General features: G+C 36.3%; 1 protein-coding gene across 1 annotated transcript in view; it reads right to left on the minus strand.

Moving 5' to 3' along the window:
- The window catches only part of FIGN (fidgetin, microtubule severing factor), a 99,539-nt gene extending 76,795 nt beyond the window's left edge, over positions 1-22,744 (minus strand). Inside the window, exon 1 of the mRNA XM_057367654.1 lies at positions 22,579-22,744. Coding sequence (XP_057223637.1) covers positions 22,579-22,603 — 25 coding nt within the window. The 5' untranslated portion in view covers positions 22,604-22,744. The remainder of the gene's footprint in view (positions 1-22,578) is intronic.
- Positions 22,745-23,486: the final 742 nt, after the last annotated feature.

The following is a 23,486-nucleotide window of genomic DNA, read 5'->3' on the forward strand; positions in this document are numbered from 1 at the left end:
TCATATAATGACTGTAGTACRAACAAGGCTCATTCACAGCACTATTATTCGTAACATGTTTGTCACTAAATTTCACTGCTCTTATTTGTATGAGCATAACTGTTGAATGATTTAAGTTTAGAAAYAAGCAAGGCATGTCAAACAATTATTTAAATAGAAGCAAACTTTTACATGAAATATCAGGCCATTATACTATATTATGAGGGTTATCAATAACCACATGCTTTACAGGAAGACTCTGGAAAATTCTAGCCTGTAATAAAATCCAAAACTATCAAAGAGACAAAGGAACTTTTGGGTGGGTAAGCCGTTCAAAAAGCAGCAAGACATATAATGKTTTTCTCTCTTAATTTGAATTAASTTTTATTTTCCTTAGCTAGAAACTTCAAATTCCACAAATAGCATTAAAACTTTCATTCTCCTACCTAACAGGAAGTTTGCCTACCACAGAAATTTTACTGTTATCTGGCTTTTATTTCAGAGGATTAAAAAGCAACGCAGAAGATCAGCAACGATAGCCTTGTTCTCTTCAACCTTAGTGAATCAAGTTCACTGGAGGTGAAGCAGTGGAATTATCAGTACAAGTGGCTGTGTCATCAAAGCTTTCTGAGAGGTAGTGTATGGAAATGCCTAAACAAACAGAAGCGTAAAAGCTGTCTGTATATGAAAGGGCTCTCCCAAGGCTTTTCATTAAAACAATTCCAATTGCAGCTTCACGATGCAGCATTATATTATGTGAGAAATATAAAATCTTGACATTTTTCTAAATGTGAATGGGTTAAAGAACCTCTCCACGCTACAGTGAGCCTGAGAATTTCCAGCAGCTGATGAAGACCAGTTGACCACCTGATACTTTTTCAGCAGGGTGATAAAATTAAAGGATTGCTTTGATTTGCTTGAAGGATTACTTTCTATAGTTAATTGTTTAAAGTGCACMGTCTTACAAAAGGGAAAAATATCAAGAAGGTTAATGTAGAGTGAGYTAATTGAGAGCTGATTACATTGTGCAAAGCCAGAGATATTACCTGTGTTACATAGCATCACAAGGACTCGGCTATTCTACCCTGCTGCTGCAGCAAACAAGCTGATTTGCTAACAAAGTGGTCAGCTCGGGCACTTGCACAGCATCTCGGTAGGTCCACAGGCGACTGCTTCACATGCAGAGAATCTCAAGCTCCATTTTCCAATCTGATTACACGGCTCCTTATTCCAGCAGCCTTAAASCTTCATGGCAGTTTACCAACATTTTCATCACTTTTTCTTTTACAAATCAAAAGAACTGATAAGCTCTCAGGTACCCGGGATTTCATAGTCGATGGCTGGCAGGCAGCCAGCTTCCCTCACAGCACAACTGTTCCGTGCCACAATGCAAAAAGCACGCTGAATTTAACAGATAGCACAAAACTATTAGAATTTTGCAGTACGTACAAGCAGGCAGCATGTTTCTGTCTTTGCAGATGTTAACAGTTCTGTTCAGTCACATTTATAACATGCCTGGACCCAAAGAGATGTGTTTAAAAAAAAAAAAAAAAAAGAAAAAAGAAAAGCCAGAACAAATGAAGACATAGCGCTGTCACTAAGTCAATCGCACTACAAAGTGTGCACCCAAGTTACTTCACTGCAGTGCTTACAAATTACCAGGAATTAGACATAATGTTAAAAACATTTGATAAATAAATTAAGAAAAAGGAAAACCAATCTTTAYATCAAATGAACCTGTTTGACATAAACTGAAACATTTTAACAGTAAAACAAATGCGAAAAAAGAGACACTATTGTGTATTTTTGGCATGTGAAATGCTTACATAAAGCATTAAAATAGGCAYAAGGCATACCTGGATTTACTTATTCTTTACTTAKTCTTTGGCTCAAAAMCACCACTTAATGAAAGAAGAAAAATGCAACTCATATTGGCAWATGCAAAACATCTTTATAAAATACTTATTCTGAGGTATATCACGTAATGYCTAAAAATCTAAGCTACACAGAAAGAAATGTAAACATATACACATAAACATATATAAGCAAAAAAACAGAATGCAGAATGACAGTCAGAGAAAAATATTATCTCCCAAATCTTAAGGATTCCAACAAAAACAAATCCAATAAAAAAAGCAACGGAGAAGGAAACTTCCTTATTTTTGGTAAAAGAAAAAAACCATTAATATTAAACCATSGAATATTTACTTATTGCTACCAAGGCTTGCTCTCTCATTCAAAGAAATTGACTATMCATGTATCATTTGCATAATGCCCAAAACTGCCTATATGGAACTAACGTAACACAAATTTAATAGTGTAGAAAACAATTATCCCATGTCACCCCAAGCAACACATTTTTTTTTTTTAAACTGAGTGGATCAAACTGAAATCTGAAGAAATATGACCCATTAAGTATTCCTAAAAGAAGAAATGCAATTTTGCATATCATCACTTTTATCATAAGGGAATGGGGGTGGAAATGTGGAGGCTAAGACAGTAAGTTATGGAAGAAGGGGGAAAAAAAAAAAAAGTACAACTAAGCTGGTGCAATGGCTCAGTACTCCAGATCACCAGTGCATTGACCCTCTGTATCTCTGAGTCATTAGCTGGAATCCCAGCTCTGCCTTCAGGAGTAGGGATTTGAACTCGCACACCGATGCGGTGCGATTCGGGATCTTGAGCGTGCCAGACAGAGGGGTCATTCTCCTTGGTGCGGAGGAGGCCGGCRGCCCCCGGGGAGGGCAGGGCTGCATGAGTGACTGTCGCCCGGCACAGGCACTGGACATGCTGCTGACTCAGGCAGGGACACTGACAGGCACCGCTGCTTCTCGCCATCACTCCTGGACCGAATGGTTTTAGGCCACTGATGCTGACAGGTACATGCAAAATTCAGGGGGAAATTATCCACATCTCCTTACTTGTCTCCATGCATGCACACACATGTGTTTGTATATATGCATCTCTGGGTGCAGCTATACTAATGTTTACATGTATTTATGGAGACACACTGAAACAGACTAAACTGGCTGCTCTGCAGCCATACGTAGTAGTCAGCACTGCCAAAATATTCCTACACCAATTCTTCTCCTTAATTTAGCTACTAAATATGTATTCATGTACATACAGAAGCTACATATATACCCTATACGCACCCCAATCACATACATGTAACTGAGTGCAATTAGCATTACCTTTCAAATAACAGTCTCTCATTTACATAGAAATTTCCTCTCTGATAAAATACAAACCACATTTTAACCAGCTTCTAATATCAACACATTATTCCCATGAATGATTCCTAGTAAACTGTTTATTACAACTGTAAGGTTTGAGAGGGTTTGCTGCTTGCAGATGCAGGTTATGGGGTTGCCTTTTTTTCTTCCACCCCCCTCCTTTTTTTCCCCTCTGATTTATTGGATGGTGAGCAAACCCACTTAAACTATAGTTGTCCATATGAATCACTAATTTTCATGTCTCTAATTAAAATGTAAACAGTGTAATGAAGACATCAAGTTTTTAGGCAAATGTCTCTTCCAGAGCCACTTGGGGTATGGTAATTACTGAAGCAGATCTATGGATGCTCCCGAATCCTCTACAAGTCCAGATTAAAAGCATTACTGCTAAACCTTGCTTTTTACACCAGGGAATTGTGTTCTCTAACCTATTCCCAGTTTGCTTACAGATGCATATCTGTACAAGCCTTTATAACTAGTCATTAAAAAATAAATAAATAAAAATAGAAGTTTATCACATAAATGGAACTGTTTGCGGGGGAAAAACTGATTTCATTTAAAATAAAATTTGATTTCACTTCTACGATTACATGTAACTAGCATAGCAAAACCTGTGCTCGCAGCTTATCATCTTAGTGCTTCCTTAAAAAAAGAAAAATAGATTAGGCATTRCTAAAAGAATTTTTTAAAAAGCAAAATTATATTTCGAGCTTCTATTAAAATTCCTTTTGTCCCAAAATGCTTGTTTCACAGTCAATTAATTTAAGAACATATTATTCAGGAAAACATTAATAAAAAAAGAAATCTATTCACTGAGAAAAAATGTAAATGGCCATTGCAAATACAAAATGCTTGATGTGCAACTGAAAATCTTTTGTCATATTTATTCCAGCCTTTATGTCTATATCTGAAATTTGTCAGATTTTATCCTAAAGCAAATGACCTCTCCTACATTTACCGAAGGAACACAAGTCCTCTCCTGCTTACAATTGTTAATTGAGCCTGTCTGCTACAGCTTCTCTTTCCTTTCCAAATAAGCCAAGATACTTGTTTTACATATTTACTGCCAAGCACTTGAACAGTCCTCTATTTTATTATAATACTGGTGTTCCCCCCCCCCCCCCCCCCCGCCCCCACAACTCCTTCTCGAAGATTTTTTTTGTTTAAATGCACAGCGAATAGTTAAAGCTGCAATCCAATAAAGCATCTAAAATGCCTAGTACAAGAAGAGGCTTTTCCCCCACCCTTCATGGACTCAAGTCCATATTCTGAGTGATATAGCCAATTTTCATATTATTTTTACATAAATGCTAGACAAGCATGTCTGCATTGCTAACCTGGATCATGAAGATGAGAGTGCACAGAATGTACGTGTGCATATGTGCATGTGCACGTGCATAAACATTTTAGTGGGTGGTCCACCATTTCAGTTCTATTTTACTAGTAAAGTACTGTATACAAATAGAAAATATATATATATAGGATTTCAGACTGAATCAAATCATAAAGCATCTTGTCTCTCAAATCATAAATGCCTTAGCAGAATAAAACAAAACAAAGCTCTATTTAGGCATTTCCTTCAAATGTATTGTTCCAGCAAAACCAGATTTAATTAGACAAATAGCATTTTAAAGGCAACTGCTTTATAATACAGTACTCTTGAAAATGATGGGGGGTTGCAAGTGAAAACACTATTCTCATTTAGCTCTGTGATTAAAAAAAAAAAAAGATTACAGTTATACATGCTAAACACATTTTTCTTTTTTTTTTTACTATGGATTGAAACAATGGACAAATCTTATGTCTTCGCAACAGTTCTGAGGCCATACTAATCAGGTATAATTTTTAATAAACACTGACTATTTGGTGCTCAATCGAGGTATTTCATTAGGAGGTTATTCATTTAAAATAAATGTTTCAACCACATCAAGCTGTAACCTTTCTTGAAATGTAAATGAATGGTTTAAATGAGAAGATTAATAAAGAAGGGATGTTCCAATTCCAAGCATGGCATGCTATGTATTTTTAAATTTGTCTATGCCAGATGCTGTCAGTCAGAACAAAAAACTGTCCAAGCAGACAATCTGTGCGTCTGAATGTTGATCATGTTGGAAAGTAAAGGGGGAGGGGGGAGAGAGTGTGTCAAGGATTCATGGTCCTTCATCTTTGCAGTAGAGCAAACACGTCTCTCAGTATAACGACAGACAGCTGCTTCCACTTTCTAATGTGCCCTAACTTAGATCACTGAAAGAATTGTCAGCACTCAGAGAAACACACAAAGATAACACAGCCAGCTGCCATGAAGGGGGAAACAGCACAGCTCAGAAGAAATGGGATTTGTTCCATTTGCATGATGCTGGCTCCCTTGGGCCCCTTTCTTTCAAATCCAAAGCACAAAAGACAACACTTAACATATTTGCTTAAAGATGACAACCTCATGTTGATTTCATTTGGATGTAACAGTGTCAGGATTACAGATATAAGAATATATTATATCTGTAACGGAGACTGACAAATGTATCCATCAGTGAAACTGTCTGATTCATCTGCTTATACAGCCATTTTACCATCCCAAGGGTGCCATCTAAGTAGTAACTTTAGAAGACTGAAGGTCTAATTTTATTACACCACATTTCAACCTACTAAACAATATTATTTCTAAAATAGATCATTTTTATTGGAAGTCTCCCTGATGAAAAATCCAGTAGACACCAGAGAATTTATGAACTGTATGGGTCCTTTGAACTCAATATACTGCCCATTTTAAGCAACTTTCTTTACACACAATCAAAACCTAAACTCAAATAATTGAARTTGAGTTAAGAACATAGATAATAATGGTGCCTATTTTAATATTAAATCATAGTCTGTCATTATTTGAATATCTGCYGATTGACAGTCCATCACTTTTTAGAGCGCTTCTTGTTACAGTATGTATCAATAAAAGAGTTTCTCCAAAAGAAAATCTATGAATAATTATTTTTCTTCAATATAGTTGGACCAGCTACACAACCTAATTTTTGATTAAGATTATCATTGGGCACTCCATAAGTCACGTGGAAATGACTGAAACCAAAACACCCTCCTCATTGCATTGCTCTCAGCAGCAGAAAGCCAAACTAAAGGGTACAGATTTGTAAGATCACCTGTCAGCACGGTTTTATAGACCAGCCTCTTTTTTAATCAGATGAAATAATTAGGCCGTGGTCAGACCTCTCTAGTTTCAAATACATTACATTGAACTATCTGACAGCACAAGCATCCCCCCCACCACCCCAACACTATCAAACGACTCTGCATAATGTTCCCTACGTTAACTGCTTTGTCTGGAGGAACTCGAAACTGCTTGTTGCTATCTGCTGCCACCAAGAACTGCACTGTAATTCACTAGATTGAAGTTGTTTTGTAAAATGGAGTTAACTGCTGTACGTGGAATTTCAGCACAGCAGATGGTTACCAATCATTATTTTCAATTTGTTTAGTTTCAAGCAATGAGGCTGTTCGGGAGGAGGAGTAAGCAGGACAGGAATGGAGAGAGCAGCGAGGTTAGATGCACTGGCTTGCAACACAAGTAGTGTTAGATGGCATAGCATTAAAAGGAGGGAAAAAAGATCTCTACTCAGAACTGCAGCAAAACTAAACAAAAAAAGTGGGAATGGATAAAACCAGATTTTATATACAGCTATAGACAAAAAAGTGAATAATACAAAATTTGAAAAGGGGCCAATCAATCATTCTCTGTTCAAGAGTTACCTTACATTTTAAATACTGGAAATGGACTTGTAAGTTTCCAAAGGTAAATATAATAATAGGTAATAATAGGTCTCTATTCACATTTTGCTATCATTCAAATTTAAATCATGCTGTACTATAAGTGGTTCAGTTGTTGAACTGGAAATGGAAAAGGAACCATTTATGGACAAGTGCACATGACCAGAAATTAGGCTGTAAATATCTGGGCTGGGCCATTATTCTAGTCAAGAAACATCTGGGGCTGAAGCTGAGCCTAGGCCCCACTCTTTCTGCGTTCATGTAATTGCTTAGATGATTTATAACTTAGTGTCTATTAAAAATGGTTTAAAGAGACATTTGGGGCCTGAATTTTAAAATCAAGGTGGCTTTGCTCATGCTTTCATTTGTTCAGGAGTGAAAAAAAAAAACAAACTCCTTTGCTGTTCTCCCCTGTCCTATGTTTAAGAGGTACAATGTTCCACCACAAGGACAAAACTCACATTTTTCTAAATTCAGACAAAAGACATGACACACACCCTTCCAGCAAACAAAGTCAATGACCTGTTATTCAGCTTACATTGGAATGACTTGGTGCTTATTCCCCATGAAAACGGAATCTGAATTATTTTCCCAACATTACTTTATTTTTTTTAATTCTATAAACTGTACCGATACATTCACAGCATATTYATTTGTTCCTTCTATTCCAAACCATACAAGAGTCTGTTAGCTCTGCCTGCCACGATGGCACGGGTGATGTGGGCAGAGGCTCTCCTGCCAGCATCCCACCAGCACCCAGAGGGGACCACAGGCACTGTGTCCCTTATGGGGACATTTCTGGCTCTAGGACTTGCTTGCTTCCCACCACTAACTTCAACACAGCCATATTTTGTTTTGGTTTTTAGAACAAGCTGTAAAAGCCATGAATTTGATAGGGGGAAAGAGAAAGGCCCAGGATTTTTGGGTTTGGAGGACAACAGTAAGGGAACTGTTCAGATGACACCAATCCACCACTGCAGTTAGCAAAAAAAGAGTGCTCCCTCCCAGCTAGAACAGCAGGGACAGTGTCTGATTGTAAACAACACTGTCATCAAAAACCTGGTTATTTAAGACTGCCAACATACTCTAACTATATTTCCAACCTATTTCCATGACAGCTGAAGCTTCTAAGAGTACWCCTAGCCCTGCAGAGATTAGGTTTGTAAAGGAGTTGACCATGACACACTCCAGGTGTTACACCTCCTTTTTTTATTGATGTTTCAGTATGTTGGGCMGTTTTACTACAGAGCTCCATCCACCATAGAACACCGAACAAAGAACCAAGTTTGCAAACCTGGGTGTGTGCCAAGGTTGAAGTGACACACTAGTGACTGTCTCAGTCCCTTGGGAAAAAGTGGATTAGATGAATCACGAAACAATGTCATAGTTATTTCTTCAGTAAGTTAACTGTCTGTTGGTCACAGGTGATGAAGACATAAAAGTTTGACCTAGCACTTCCACAGATTATACTCTGTCTTGGAAAACTTTTCCCCCACATCTSCAGAAACTGTCATTATTCTTGAACCAACAAAAACTCTTTGACATTTTGAAGAAATGAAAAACTTTGGAAATGGGATTGCTTCAATATGGAAACATACTAGCTAAATCTTCTGAAGTGTTCACAGGTTGTTGTCAAACTTCCCCAACAAAATTTGGTCAAGTACCACCAATACAGCAGATACCATACACTTCAAATGCCAAATAAGTTTTATTTTAAATATTTTTGAAGAAAGGGTTAGGAAGCTAAATGGGAACTGAGCACAGTAAAGCGACCTAGAAAATAAACAAGATCAAAACTTTCCTCCGTTATTTTTGTTGTAGACAAATGTAGAAACTCAAGAATGAAGTAAAGCTTTRTTGCTCATCATTAAATATGTAGCTAAAATGCTGTATTCATGCAATTTCTCAAGCAGAAATTGCCCAACTTAGACAACTTTTCTTAGAAGTATAGTGGTATATGTGGTTAATGCGCAATTAATTTTTCTTAAACATGCATTTCTTCCTACACATACAGTCTTAGAACAAAACTAAACTATGGATTGGAGCGTGTCTTTATTTCTGATGTCAAATCCAGAAATGCTTGCTTTTTTTTTTTTTTTGTTTTGCATCACTAGATCTAAGGAGAATTCAAAGAAGACTATCAGAATAATTTGAATTACTGAAAACCTGATTACTAATCGTGATACACTAAAGTAGAGAATCACAGTGAACTGGAGAATAAGTATGACGATATAAATATCAACATTAGTCACATTAATCTTCAGGAGAATAAAAAACTGTAATATGGCATTACAAGAGAAAAGGGTTGAGCAATTGAACCCAGGCAGCTGGAGTAGCACTCACTGGGTTTAATCCCACCTGAATTATTTACTATCCAGATTTTAGTACACAATAAATTTTAGTACCTAATTGTGGAAATCTCGAATGATCTGCACTGGCTTCTGTAGTCCTTACTACAGCAAAGAGCAGTGCATACCTAAAGTATATATCTAAAGTCTCTACCAGGTGAAGAAACATCTGCAAGTCAGCAATATAGTGGAACTGAGTTTATTTTCATACAGATCACCATTAGGGGAAGAAAAAAAAAAAGMAAATACAGAAGAATACTTTAATTCCCCAGATTAAAGAAGGAAAAAGAAAATAAAAGGAAATCACTGTAGCAAACCTCCAGGAGTAATGAGGAATACAGAGATTTTTTTTTTAATGCAACACAATTTGAGTTCTTTTTGTACGTGCCAGCATCAAAACTTTGTGCAGACGATTRTGTGTGAGAGGGTCTAGCGGAGGAGATCACTGCTGTGCCCTCTAGAGGCTGGATGTCTGGCCAAGAAACTGTTCAGCAGCTACTAAAATAAAGAGGATGCTATCAGCACTAGATCTGTAAGCAGTACTTACTATTTTTCTTTTTTTTAAAGCGTATTTCATGTTCTCTAATATACTGTAAGCATTAATACAGCAAACCAAACCTCTAAAGGATTCCTGTCAAGTATAAATACATGCATAAACACAAGATATAATTGAAAAAGTCTTYGCTTAATGAGCTCATGGGTGCTTTGGCACARTGCATAAAATGTAGATTTGAAATTTTAAGATGATACATCAATTCCCWTAGTTGAACTTTGGAATCAACACAAGAAAATAAAATCTATTCAGCATCAGTTCAGTAAATTACTCTTGCTCTAACATGSAGACACACCCTACAAATAACAACAACTAATTTTCTTATCACCCACCAGAGTACTCATGAAGTGTGTATGCTTTCAAAGGCAAAAACATCTCAGGGTAAAACCAGGGTCAAACTTTGCATTGGCAGTAAGTAAAAAGCTCTAATATACCTAGTCAATCATACACTAGTTGAAACACAGTCCACAGAGCACTTAATAGCTCAGCCCAGCATCACCAAATAGAATCTGGTGCACAAATGCAAATGGATAGATTTTCTTTTTCCTTAAATCATACGTGATTTTTATCCTTATTATCTTACTACTGACAGCAAGTCTTATTACAGCTAACTAGGAAATAAACTTTCTTGCCTGAAATCCAGCATTGAACTACCCACACCRTTTCAGAAATCATATACTAGTAAATAGTATTACAACATAACAGAAATCCCCCCTGAAAATAGTTATCGTATAAGAAACATGCATACACAAGGTTTCACTTCCTTCAGTGCCTTCTTACCACACAATGAACATATTMACAGCTATCCAGTCAGTTTTTGCTTAAAATATCTAGAAAATATCCCAATTTGATACCAGGGGTTTTATTCTGTTTGATATAGTAAAAAGAAACACCAGAAGCAAAATAGTTATTTTCTCCTCTAAAGGCATAGCTAAATGATAAGTTAATATTGCTAATGAAAACTTCATTATTSCAACTACACAATACTATTGTGCCTATTCATAATTAATTTTGTTATAGAAATTACGTTATACAATGTGGCATATAATCGGTTCTGAGAGGGGGTAGGAGAGAACCAGTCATTAACTCTGACTAAAATGACCACTTTTCCAGGGCAGTTTTCTTGTAATTAAATTAAGTGTGGGGCACRGTCATTGAGAAATGCTATAATGATTTGCTTGGAAGTAATTTTCTCTTTTGTTTTTTTATCTGCTTTGCTTATCAGAATACCTTACACCTTTCAAAACTAGAACTAGTGGAGGGGGGGGAAGAGAAAAAAGTGCTTTTGGCAGATGCCGTGCCAAGGCATGTATTACTCACCATCCTTCCGCCCACAGTCAGGAACGCAACTCATCTATTTCTTAGCTCTTTCCACTAACTCAAACACTCAGTACTGCACCTCAATTGCTATTTCAAAAAGACAAGCTTCCTAATGACAAAGTAGACTGCCATTTTATTAGCAGCAAAATAAATACAGCTGTAGTGCTCAACGTTGCATCAAGCTAAAGTGATGCCTGTATTTACTCTCAGCTGTGAGGGATTACACCCAAACSCAGCTCTGTTCCAGAAGAGCTTCCAGCTGAGTACCTGACAATGCCAGTACTGTACTCAGGAGCTCAGATCCAGAGAGCCTGGCACCCCAGGAGCACATTAAGCGGGCACAAGTTTCTCCTCACTTTATGGTTAGTATTTGCTATAAGATCTGACTTAGAGAAGAAATAACTTACTGTATCAGGGGCCCTTATCTTTACAATAAACGACTGCAGGTCACCTGGTAGAGGACACAAAAGATGTTAAAGTGATTATAGCCTTGATCTTTGTCAGAAGATAGAATTACATATGTGTTGGTAGAGAAGTCAGAAAAACCATGCAGAATGGCACTTTTCTGTGTTTTAGAACACTATTTCTCTGTTTACTACATTTCAAATACAAAAGAGTTTCACAGTGGCAGGATAAGACCAAGAGGCTGGGAACAGAGTGGGTGAGGGGGGTTGGGGGCTGGTGCTGGGGGACGCAGGTAGGCAGAAGGAAGAGGGCATGGAATTGAAAAATGGAATTTGAAAAGCCAGGAAGGAGAGATATTCTATTTCTCTGCATGGGTTTATATCAGCCAGGCTTAAATAATGGTATTGCAAATTAAGGCCCAGGGGAATTTGGAGTGTACAAGTAAGCTTTTGTTCTCCAAACCCCAAAAGGTATGTGGGAGATTTGGGGGTTTGTTTCCATTTAAATGGCATATGTATTTCTAAACAATAAGTTAAACGATYTTACTCTTTTTATTGTATAAGCCTTACTGATTCAGTACCTGTTAGGAAGGATACTATTCCCAAACAAAATAACAACTCTTTAAAGTAACAATTGTCTGTTACTGTACTTATCACTTTCATTTRCTTGCCTTCAGAACTTCTGAACAAGGAAGAAAGCAACAAATCTAATGTAATAAACCTCACAGGGAGTGGGGGAGGAGGACGTGAGTTGGGGGAAGTAACAGATCGAAAGAAGAGTGCGGGTAGACGTCATTTGAAGGGATGCAAGCTTTCCACTGTAAACACAGAAGCTAATTAGCGTGTTGTGATTTTAAAACATATTCTGTTAACAGAAAGCAAAACAGAAATCTGTGCTAAAAAAAAACCTTCTGAAGTCTTTAAAGCAGGTGGACAAAAATGTAGGCACATAGAGACTAATACACCTCTACTGCCCCCGCCTCACACACATGTACAGATACAAAATTGGGTTAGTTTTCTGTAAATAGGCTTAGCTCCTGTAAATATATCTCAGGATTTTAGGTGTACTTTTTCACACTGCAAGGTTTCTATACAAAACCAGTTTAATCTAAGTCCCTCTGATTATTATTAGAAACTCATTATTTGAGGACATCTATCTTTACAGTAACTATGCACCATTAGGAGCACAATGCCCATAATTGTTTTAAGAAGCCATGAGGGGGAGGGGGAAGGGAAAAGGATCAGGGGGAAGAAAAAGATAACTAAGGAAGATTTTGCAATTAGAACGGCATCATCTACTCTGCTTTTTGCTCCTTGGAACATCTACACAGTAATAAACAGTTTAAAGCTTCCTCCACACAAAATCACAAATTAATAATTCCTTATACCTTTATTAATGCATGTATTTTTGTCCTGATGAATTTGATAAAATGTGCTTTTACAACCACCAGGAAAAAAATCAAAAGCTCTGTCTCTCCTAACATATAGCATTAATACCTCAAGAGGGARATTGGAGCATTTAAGAAGTACAAATAAAGATATTGCCTGCGATTTTCTGGGGAAATTTCTTATAACACCTGGCTTCTAAGATTTGTTGCACACCTGCATGTCCAAAGTCAGTAGAAATTGCAGGGACTCAGTGCCTCTGATAACCGAGCACCCAGAAGTGGAAAGCTGAATTGCACTTGCTGAGATGCAATACTATTCGTGATGTTATCTCAGCCACTCAGACCCTTCAAGCTCACTGCAGCTGTTGTAATGCTCTGAAACAGAGAGGAACAGTAACTTTAGCCAAAAAGGACTTGCCTGTCATGAATGAAAGTAGTGAATTCTACAATCTGTAAGCAGATGACATCCTGGGCAAGCGGGGGTGGGGTGGTGTTTGCTAATTACTCAATAACAAAACATCTTTCCTTAATTAGTGGTGAAAATTGCTACTCCAAATGAATACTAGTGTCAATTCATTATTCTGTACCGTATGGATATATATCACATTATAACTGAATATTTCTAACTAGCAAAAACTTTAAAAATGTCATGCATTAACGTGCTGTTTATTCACAGTCTATAAGAACATGATGAGATATATTTTATCTACAGCTCATAGATATATTTTACCTACATCTAACTTTTAAAAAACAAAGGCTTCTGATATTTACTGAACCATGTGTTTCAACAAATATGTTCTCTGCATATTAAGATGTGCCTTTGATATGACTGCCACACTGAGAAATGCTAGGGGCTAAATAATGACAAGTGCCTCATAGCCCTCATTACATAGGATATATTGGCATTAATCTGAATCACATTGTTTGATATGATGAGTACAGTATCGGCAAAATTCATGATACCACTAAAGTTTTTAAACTGAAAGTGGAAGAATAAATCAGTGTTGCAGCATAAAGAATGCCTACACAAGACAGGTGTATGAAATACAATGAATGRAAGTCAAAGAACTAAATGAAAATCAATGATTAAAAAAGGTTAATTGCTGCGTGAACAGTTTCCAAAATATACTTATTACACCTTTTATTGAAGGCAAAGAGCAGGAAATAAAAAATTATCAGAAATTCTATGAACACATGAAAAATTATTGTCTTTAAAATGGAATACCTGCTTATTTATAGTATGCTCAATACAGYACCACTATAGTTATGAAGTTAATATGAAGCCTTATAATATAAAGMTCTAACATTAGTAAACACAAAACTACTTAATTTTGTAAATCAAGTGTGCATTGAGCAGAAGAGTTAATAAATTTATGGTCTCCTTCCATATTAAAAATAATTGAATCTTGATGGTTTAAATTTGATGAAATTTAAACTCAGGAATTTTCTGACTGAATGGAGATATCCAGCTCACAAATTATCACAGCTGCCTTTGAGTCTATCTTTTTTATAAGAAACCACGGAGACTATTTTAATTTTCTCTACTTTAATAATGCAGATGACCTATTAATTAAGCTTAAAAATCTTCAGCAAACTCCGTATGTATATTAAATAAAAAAAAATCATAGAGTGCAAAACAAATTTATAAAAATACTAACAAAACACATCAATAAAAACAAACTGAGTTTTCATACAGCCACATTGCACTGTTATTTCAGAGCTGCAAGGGGAAACAGAATTGTATCCACATACTAAGATTTCTACAATACTGTATGTAGTCATGTGGTCCACAAATGCCAACAACAAGGGACTGAAAATAGGATCAATTCTTTTCTTTCTCAGAAACAATCTTGTAAGCATCTGAGTTCCCAAAGACATAAAAGAATAGTTACTTTTCTGAGATCTTTTGATATTGCTCTTCATGGTGGAGCTATCCACAAGTGATGGGAAAGATCTCTTTTGAAAGTAAATGGTGCTCCTTCAAATGTGTTCAGAAACATCTTTGCTGTTCCTTTCTCTGTTTCTCAAGTTTAACTTGAAAAGGATGCTTGATTTTTTWAAAATTTGGTTTAGGTATCACAATGGGATACCTAATATCAGTCAGTGCTTGCAAACCTTATTCTTCCAGCATAGAATCTAGCTGTTTCTTTCTCTGTGTCAACACAGGAGGCTGAAGTAATCAGATAGGTCTAAAGAAGACAGAGGACGTTAACCTGCACTTTCTCAGAATCTGTGATGAGTAGGTTCATACTTTCAACATGACCACACTGAGCCATAAGGCAYATAAATAACCACTTTCACCTAAAAGCTCAGCTGTCACAACGGTTTGTACAGCAAGGCTATCGGGTCATAATATTTTAAATGTCAATATTGATACTATTGTCATGGATTAATAATTTCTGTATATAACTTTATCATTCCCATCCACACTCTGCTGCCGCTCAGTAATATAAAGTAATTGTTGGCTCTTCCCCTCACCATGTCTCCAAAAGACAAGCACACAAGATCGGTTGTACTGTCTAGGAAAATCTTTGCAGCACTACAGTTTTCAGTTTTATTAAGTGATAATTCAAGCCTACTGTATAAATGCTTTTCTATTAATGACTTGCTTGTATGCTAGAATGGAGGAGACAGAAAGAAAAAAACATCTCAGAGGAAAAGAGAAATGTTATATCCAACATATTAAAAGGCAAACAGCAGTTGTTCTAAATCAGGCAAAAACAAAAACAAAAAAAAAACCAAAAAAAAAAAACAAACAGAACAACTTGAATGAAAACGTGAAGATACAKTCCTGCCACAAACTCCTGTGACCCACCAGGTTCAGCCCTTTCTCCCATCTCCTCTCAATATTCATTTACAAATTCCCTTCAGATTAGCAGGAGTTATGCAAACATGCACTAATGCATCCCTCAAGCATTTTATAACACTGAAGAAAAGAAACAAAAAGTTCAATTGTGACCTGTACCAGAAAATCATTCATTCAGATCCTGCTTAATTAGATGTGAGACCACTATCTTAGYTCATGAAGTTTGACCACAGTAAGCTCTTACTGCTAAAGTATTAATGCAAGTAAGATACATATTATTCAAACCAATTTATCATCACCAATCTATAACCAGCTTGACACATGCACACATTCTAAAATATCACACAAAATAAACTCTGGCATACATCTTCATACATTGAGCAATTCACCTACAGCAAGTGAGCCATAGGCTTTAGCAAAGCGTACATGACAGATTAAAAATAGAATACAAAAGGGTTAAAAACATATAACAAAGTCTAAGCGATAATACAYGATTTCAAGGAATCTGGAACAAAAACCTGCTTACATCATTGAAGTTTGTTATCGTATCAAAATAATCTCAGTATTTTTGTCCACATGCCTTTCAGCGTATTCAAAATTTAACTAACAACATGCTAGCAGTAGCTATACTATACTTAAAAAGAATTGAGAAAAGAGTTTCTCAGTTACAGTTAAATAATATGACTGGTAATTGCTATTTCAGTATTTCATCGCATATCAGACTACACACTTAATAGACTATTATTAAAAAAAWATTTAAATGTTAGCCAGTGGCAAGACAGTCATCTTGTAGTTGCATTATTTTTAATTATAGCCAAGACACATKAAACTTTTTTCCCTCTGCAGAAAAATGGTTTAAAGAACAAAGTTGTAGTCCATTATTCAAATAATGTATGGCTGTTCTTTCTATTGTAGAAATACAATAGCTTTTGTACTAAGGAGTGTTGCTTATATGATTAAACAGATAGTTGAGTGTTATGATACGTTTGACAGGTACYGTTCCAAGCACTATCGGAACAGACACACAATACTGTTATTACCATTCCGTGTGTGCCGATACATCATAGCAACAGAGCTCGGCAAAAGGAAAGCAGAGACTCCACATTTTCATCACTGCACACAYCTCCGTATGCTCTTAATCAGTGGTGCTTTCTGCAGATTACACTTTTTTTTGTATTCTTCCCATTCTCAAACTGAYCTGTCAAAGCCCGATCTCTTCCCCAGTTTCTCAAGATTTTGGTACCCAAGRTTGACCAACTACTTCTCTTTCCATTTTCCCTCACTTGTCACACAGCAGGGCCAATCCCAACAGGTATTTAGAAGCAATAGTAGCAAAATCCCCTAGTGTTTAATATCACTGCAAATACAAATTATCTTCCAAGAAACATTACATATATTTATATTTATATATACATATGCATTCTCTTTAACATGCCAATCAGGGGGTGGCAGGTACAATTATTAAAGGACTGAAAGGCTTGGGTTTCCTTTGACCTCCATTACAGTGTAGGATCCTCTGCTCCTTGAAGGGTAAGATTGTATTTGTCGAACCTAAGGTAACATATGGCAAGTGGATTTTCTCTATTAGCTACCATCCTTTAAAGGAATACAGTTTCATCAGTTTCCTTAAGGGAGATGTATATGTTGTTTTGATTGAGAGGGTTTTTTGTGGGTTTTTTGTTTTTTTTTTTTAAGGATAAATAAAAACTGAATGATGTTAAGGAATTTTCTTTACACTTGCATTTCTCACACACTCTATAAAAATATCATTGACATAGGGTGAAAAGGTCGCATACCTCACCGAAATGGAGCCAAGTACTCCCGTAAGGTTTTTCACCTGGAAAATATCCCTGTAACTAATTCTACATATTGGATTTTTTTAATTATTATTTTAGCAAAAAAAAACCTTCTGGGCCTTTTCCCAGCTGAGAGTTCCCTGAAGTCATCTTTCCCATAAGGAAGATAAGTTTTCACTTAGAGGATAGCATCTCTAGCAGCAAGATTTTAATACTCTGCAACAATATCAGGGATACGCAATCCTGAATTTACGGCTCTTCAAATAGGTTTTATAGCTATACTATTCATTTTGGATCAGATGCTTATCTAAAATTCCATACATCCATAAYATCTAATTTAAAACAGCTTCCAATGAGTGAAAGAACAGTACTGGGAGAAAAAGAAAAAAATAAAGGAGAAAGAAAAGCTATTACTACCAAAACAAACAACAACAAATAACCAAAAGAAGCCACAGTGGTTCAGATTCTGGGAACTATAAATTATTTTAAATATTTTTAAAGCTAAATATTTTTACACCAGCTAAGGATTGGGCCCAATAGGCACAATTCCACTTCAAACTTCATCTTTTTCACCTCCATGGTACTCTGCTTCTCATCTGCTCTGTTAGTAACACATGAGAATTTCTAATTAGCTTATTCCAAATTCTTTTTATAGTTATTTTTATGTCTTATCAATAACTGAGAAGCAAAAAAAAGTGCTGATTTATCAATTAATCAAGCTTTATGGACATACGATATCCCTCAATACTTCAGAAATGTCTGCAGAACAATTTCCTCCAATCACAAGATCAATGAATCAATGTAAAACCCCAGTAATTAAATTTATCAACTCAGTATCAATACATCCAGCACTTTATGAAAGTATTGTGTGAAGTTTTTTTCTGTTAACGGATATATTGATTGAGGGCAAAGAGCCAAATATTTCTATTATTAGATATGGGGATGCAAGATCAAAACTCAGTCTGTTATAAACAACCTGCAAATGTTTCATATAGACAGATCTCATGCTGATTCTGTACCATTAAACCCACTCCTAACAAGCAGATAAGCCTATTAATTGATGATTAAGACTACAGAAAGATCAGTCATTATATTCAATGCTTCTTGTATGCATTCATTGTATAAACTTATTGACAGGAACCATACAGAATAATTTTCCTCTAAGAATTATCTTTTAAAAAAGAAACAAAGCATCTAAACAACAGCAGATTTCAAATCTTGTTCATGCAGCATAAAAAAAACCTTATTAAATTTTGAAACTAAAGCTTTGTAGTTTGAAAGTGATTCTCTCACCATTGTATATGGCAGTTATTAATAGACAGGAGAAAAATAAAGCCTAAAGATGACACATCTAATAAGAGCTATAGTAAAAACAAAACCAAGAAAACAAAAACACCATCCAAGTGGTTTACAGTTCAATTTTTAAAGGGCTAATGCACAAAGTATTCCGGAGTATATTTTTAGTTGCCATCCCTTACTACATACACATAACCAAGTAGGGCACAAAAGTTCATCAAGTGCCATTCTTCAATTATAAGAAGAAAAAGTAGTAGACCTTTTTATATCAAGAAAATAAATCACAAAAAAATGTTTGGTTCTGCTTAACTACAAAAAAATCTTAAAGAACAGCTAATGACATAAGACTCGTCATTTTTTCCCATGAACTCTATGATGAAAATATCAATAACAATATAATCTTCATATTTCTAAAATACTGCTAGAATAAGCAAACATCCCTATGCTTTCACAATGTTGCAATAAATAAAAACAATTTGATCTAATAGTGAAGGTATTTTATTATGACGGGAGGAAATAACAACAAAACCTCCAAACCCACCAGATTCATGTAGGAGTCACATCCTGTTACAAACATCAAACAACAATGAGCCTTTATTACCATGCTATGATTCCTTCATTTCAAACATGATTAATTAGCAAGTATAACACTCACCAAAACTCCCACCACGCTGCTGTTTGCTGCCTATTTTCAAATGGGTCTCTATCAAGTATTCATAAGCACTGTTAGTCTCATTTACGACACTGAAGAAAAGAAGTCAAAGCATCCTGCTTTAAGGAAGATTTCACTCATAGCCTAGCCAAAAAGAAAAGCACAGACAAGAAAACAGAAACCCAACAACAACCAAAACACCAAGCCCCTGTTTCTTCAAAGGGATTCCTTGATAATCCAAACACAAACTTTATGCAAAATGAAAAACTTTTCAGTGAAGTTGCTAAACAATTTAGATGGTTGAAAATGGAGAAAGATAAAAGATCAGTTTTAGACTTTGTTTTGGTCTTTTATTTTTTTTACTTGAAACCTTAATTATAGAGTCAATTTGAAATACGCTGCTTCTGTTGAGAATGAAAGTATGGTTCATGTGCTAAAATGGATAGAAAAAGAAAATGAGAAGGGGAAGACACACTTAACATGTTTTAAGCTTTGCAAACAGATACCTTCAAATGTACCTTACTTGCAATAAACATTACTTTGGCAGTAAAAGAAACTTGGCTTCACAGGGATGAGAGGTGGAAACTGAGATTACAAATAGAAGAAGAAACAAGATTGAGAGGAAAGGAAAAAAATGCCTTCTCAAGCTGAACTCTATAAATACCATCAGAAAGACAACAAAAAAAGGTTCCATTTGGAAGCAACAGATGTATTCCCAAGCAAGAAAATATCCTCGATGAAATAATGCAGAGATATTCATACAGACAGGATCTTTAGAAGCATGAAAAGAAATTGCCTGTGTGGCAAAGCTAAAGTTTCAATGTGAAAATAAAAATTAGGCAGAAGATCCGATACCTCCTTAGTTTACCAGCTCTTGTATCAGAGATACTTGATGATTTTGTCACGCCCAAAGCAGAGCAATTTTTAAGTGCAAATCAGTCCTACTCTCTCCAGCTTTCCCAATTTTATAAATTTGGGATCAAAAACATCAAAGCAGCTTCCACTTCGGACCTAACTTTTAGAGGATCAATGTGACAAGTCACTGCTTGATAGATGTTTCTCTTGATAAACGACTTGTTCAAAAGAGACATTGTAGCTTTCATTTCCTGACCACAACACACTTTTAATTTGCAACAGCAGAGCTGCTCGAGTGTGACTAGTTCCCACTTTCCAGCCTTTCAGGACTGTGGCACTGTCAGGCCACATGCACGGGCAAAACAAAAACTCAGAAAGAGATGAATTTGCAGAAGGAATTTTAGCAAAACTTTTCCTCAAACAGGAACCTTATTATATTTGACTTCTCCTAACAGTGTGTTCTTAAACTCTCTCCCAACCACCTCCAATCCCTAACATTTTACGGAAGCGAGGAAAGAGAGAAGTCATATTGGAAAAATATACTTAAGTACCATAGAATATATATAGCTGCCTAATAGTATCATGTTTATTATATATACATATATTACTGCTACTGTAATTATTATTATTATCTGGGAATTTCATTTAACAGTCCAAACCRTCCACACCATCCAATTTCAGCTCTCAGCATACTGTCCGATTCCCGATTTAAAATTTATAAATGTAATATCCTCCTCATCACAAGCAGCAGTCCAATCTGCTCTGAATATATATTACAGCTTTAACATCACAGAGGGAAATCTCCCATCTGGCAATCACATTTGCTCCAACAGCTCTAAAAAAAAAAAAAAAAAAAAAAAAAAAAAAAAAAAAAGAAAGAAAAAAAAATGTTCCGCTCTCGCTTGCTTGCTCTTCTCCTTAAAACATTTCTCAGAGCAAATTATGTGCATCTAAAATAAACAGTTGCCTTATTGATCGTTTCAAAGTCAACAAGTTCTAAATGCAAAATGCAATCKGATCATTCCCATCATACAGCACCTGGGATATGTTTAGCAATACAGTCACCTACAACACCAAAATAGGAGTGTACATTGTGCAACTGCTCCCTCAATTTCTTTCTTGCATTCAGATATGTTATTACGAGAGATCATCAGCCACACATGCCAGACCTCCCCCTTATCCCAAACACACACACACACACACACACACACACACACACACACACACACACAAACACACACACACGCTCTCTCTCTGCTAGGGTCTCTCTCCATCCTTATTTGTTACTACCACTCACAATTAAAAGTGAACATACCCCCTTTTTGGTTGCACAAAACAGACTAATAGTCACTTTTGTTGTTACTTCCTTAGCCTTAACTGCATACCTAGAGGTGCATCTACTACACCACAAGGAGCTCTATTGAAATAATTCCCCATGCTCCATTTTATCTGACTTTTTTGGAGGAGGGGGCAGTGTGGGGGGCTGGAGAGTGACCGTTAAAATGAAGGCAGTTTCAGCACCTGATTATTTCATTTTGTTATGCACTGAGAGCAGAGCAGTGTGAACCAGACACTTGTAAACTGAGCATAAAATACTCCTTATTAAATTGTATTAAGCATTCGGCCACAACAGTAATTTTGCTTGTTTACATGCAAAACATTCCCTCACTCCACCTCAGTTAGAACCTCTAGCAGATGATTACGCTGAAAGTAAAAGAGGGAAAAGCAGCTGGAGTTTAAATAAATACTAAAAAACTATTAGTTTGCAAAAGGAAAAGATGCATTTAAGGCATGTATGTACGAACACATAGATGCGTAGGTGTATATATTCATGGCTATACGTTTTTGCCCTCTCCACTCCCCGAGTTTTACTAATTTACATACCACTGGAGTTCAGTGGTCTGTATAGTGCACAGCTAGTAACATGCAACTTCAGGTTTTACAACTGAGATCAATACAATAGACAAAACTAATGCCATAATCGAAGCAGAAATGATAAACAAATGATAGCAAGAGAAAAAAAAAAGCTTATATATACACAAGAAAATATACTATTAAACATTACGCATTTATTACAAAATATTTGCATGCAGAGTCCTCAGTGCGTTATCATGCTATTTAAATTTGTCTTTGCTATTTAGATGCAAAGGAAGTAGATCCCAAAACGGACATACCATAAACACTGGTGCTACTGATCATTTCTTGCTGGCAGCACAAAAAGCTGAATTGGATTTTTCACAAGCAGGAATTCCAAAGGTTGCTTTTCATTAAAGCCACTTTTCCTCTCAGCTATCAAATGTCACTGCCTTGAAACGTGGGCCCTTTCGTCAGGTATTCATTTAACCTACATGCATATAATTAAGTGGGAAAGCAACATCAACAAAAAGGGGATCTCAGATCACAAGAGAAGAAAGAAAGGGGGAAAAAAAGCACATGACCAGGAATGCAAGTCCATGTCAATTTCACTCACTCCCATTGAAACTAACAAGAGCTCCAGGGAGGATAGTAATAGGATCAGTGGATTGTATATACCATTAAATTATACATCTTTCTCTCCCTCCTGAGCCAACAATACGCCCACCACGCTGTACCCCCTCCAAGATGATGTGCTTACATTTTACTGCAACAGCTCCTCTGACATATTCGTGCCCCCCCCCCAGTCAAGACACAGTAATTTAAACCTAACTTTTGTTTTGCGAGATTCTTATTTGCACTTATTTGGTCAGAAGTTAGTTGCCTCAAAGTCCAGACCCGCGCTACCTGCAGTTTATTATTTTCAAAGCAACTTAAAAATAAATCCAATTAAGACGAGGAGGAGGTAGGGAGGGAGATTGTAATCGCGAACTCTTAATCTGCCTACTATTGTTGGCAATGATCAAGGAGGAAAAACCATGCACTGCGATTGTATATCTGTACTTTACAGACTACGATCAGGCAAGCAGACCGGAGTGCTCAGTATCAGAAAACGACCGCAAATTAGGCAAAATATTTAGGGCACGAACAGGCGATTAATACGCGGCTGTCTCGGAGAGCTTTAAGATTTAATAAAATTTAAAACGATGGTAGGGAGACTGGGGGGGGG

Source organism: Malurus melanocephalus, unplaced genomic scaffold (genome assembly GCF_030028575.1).
Source record: "Malurus melanocephalus ecotype Western Australia unplaced genomic scaffold, MMel_1.1 scaffold_81, whole genome shotgun sequence".
Lineage (NCBI taxonomy): Eukaryota > Metazoa > Chordata > Aves > Passeriformes > Maluridae > Malurus > Malurus melanocephalus.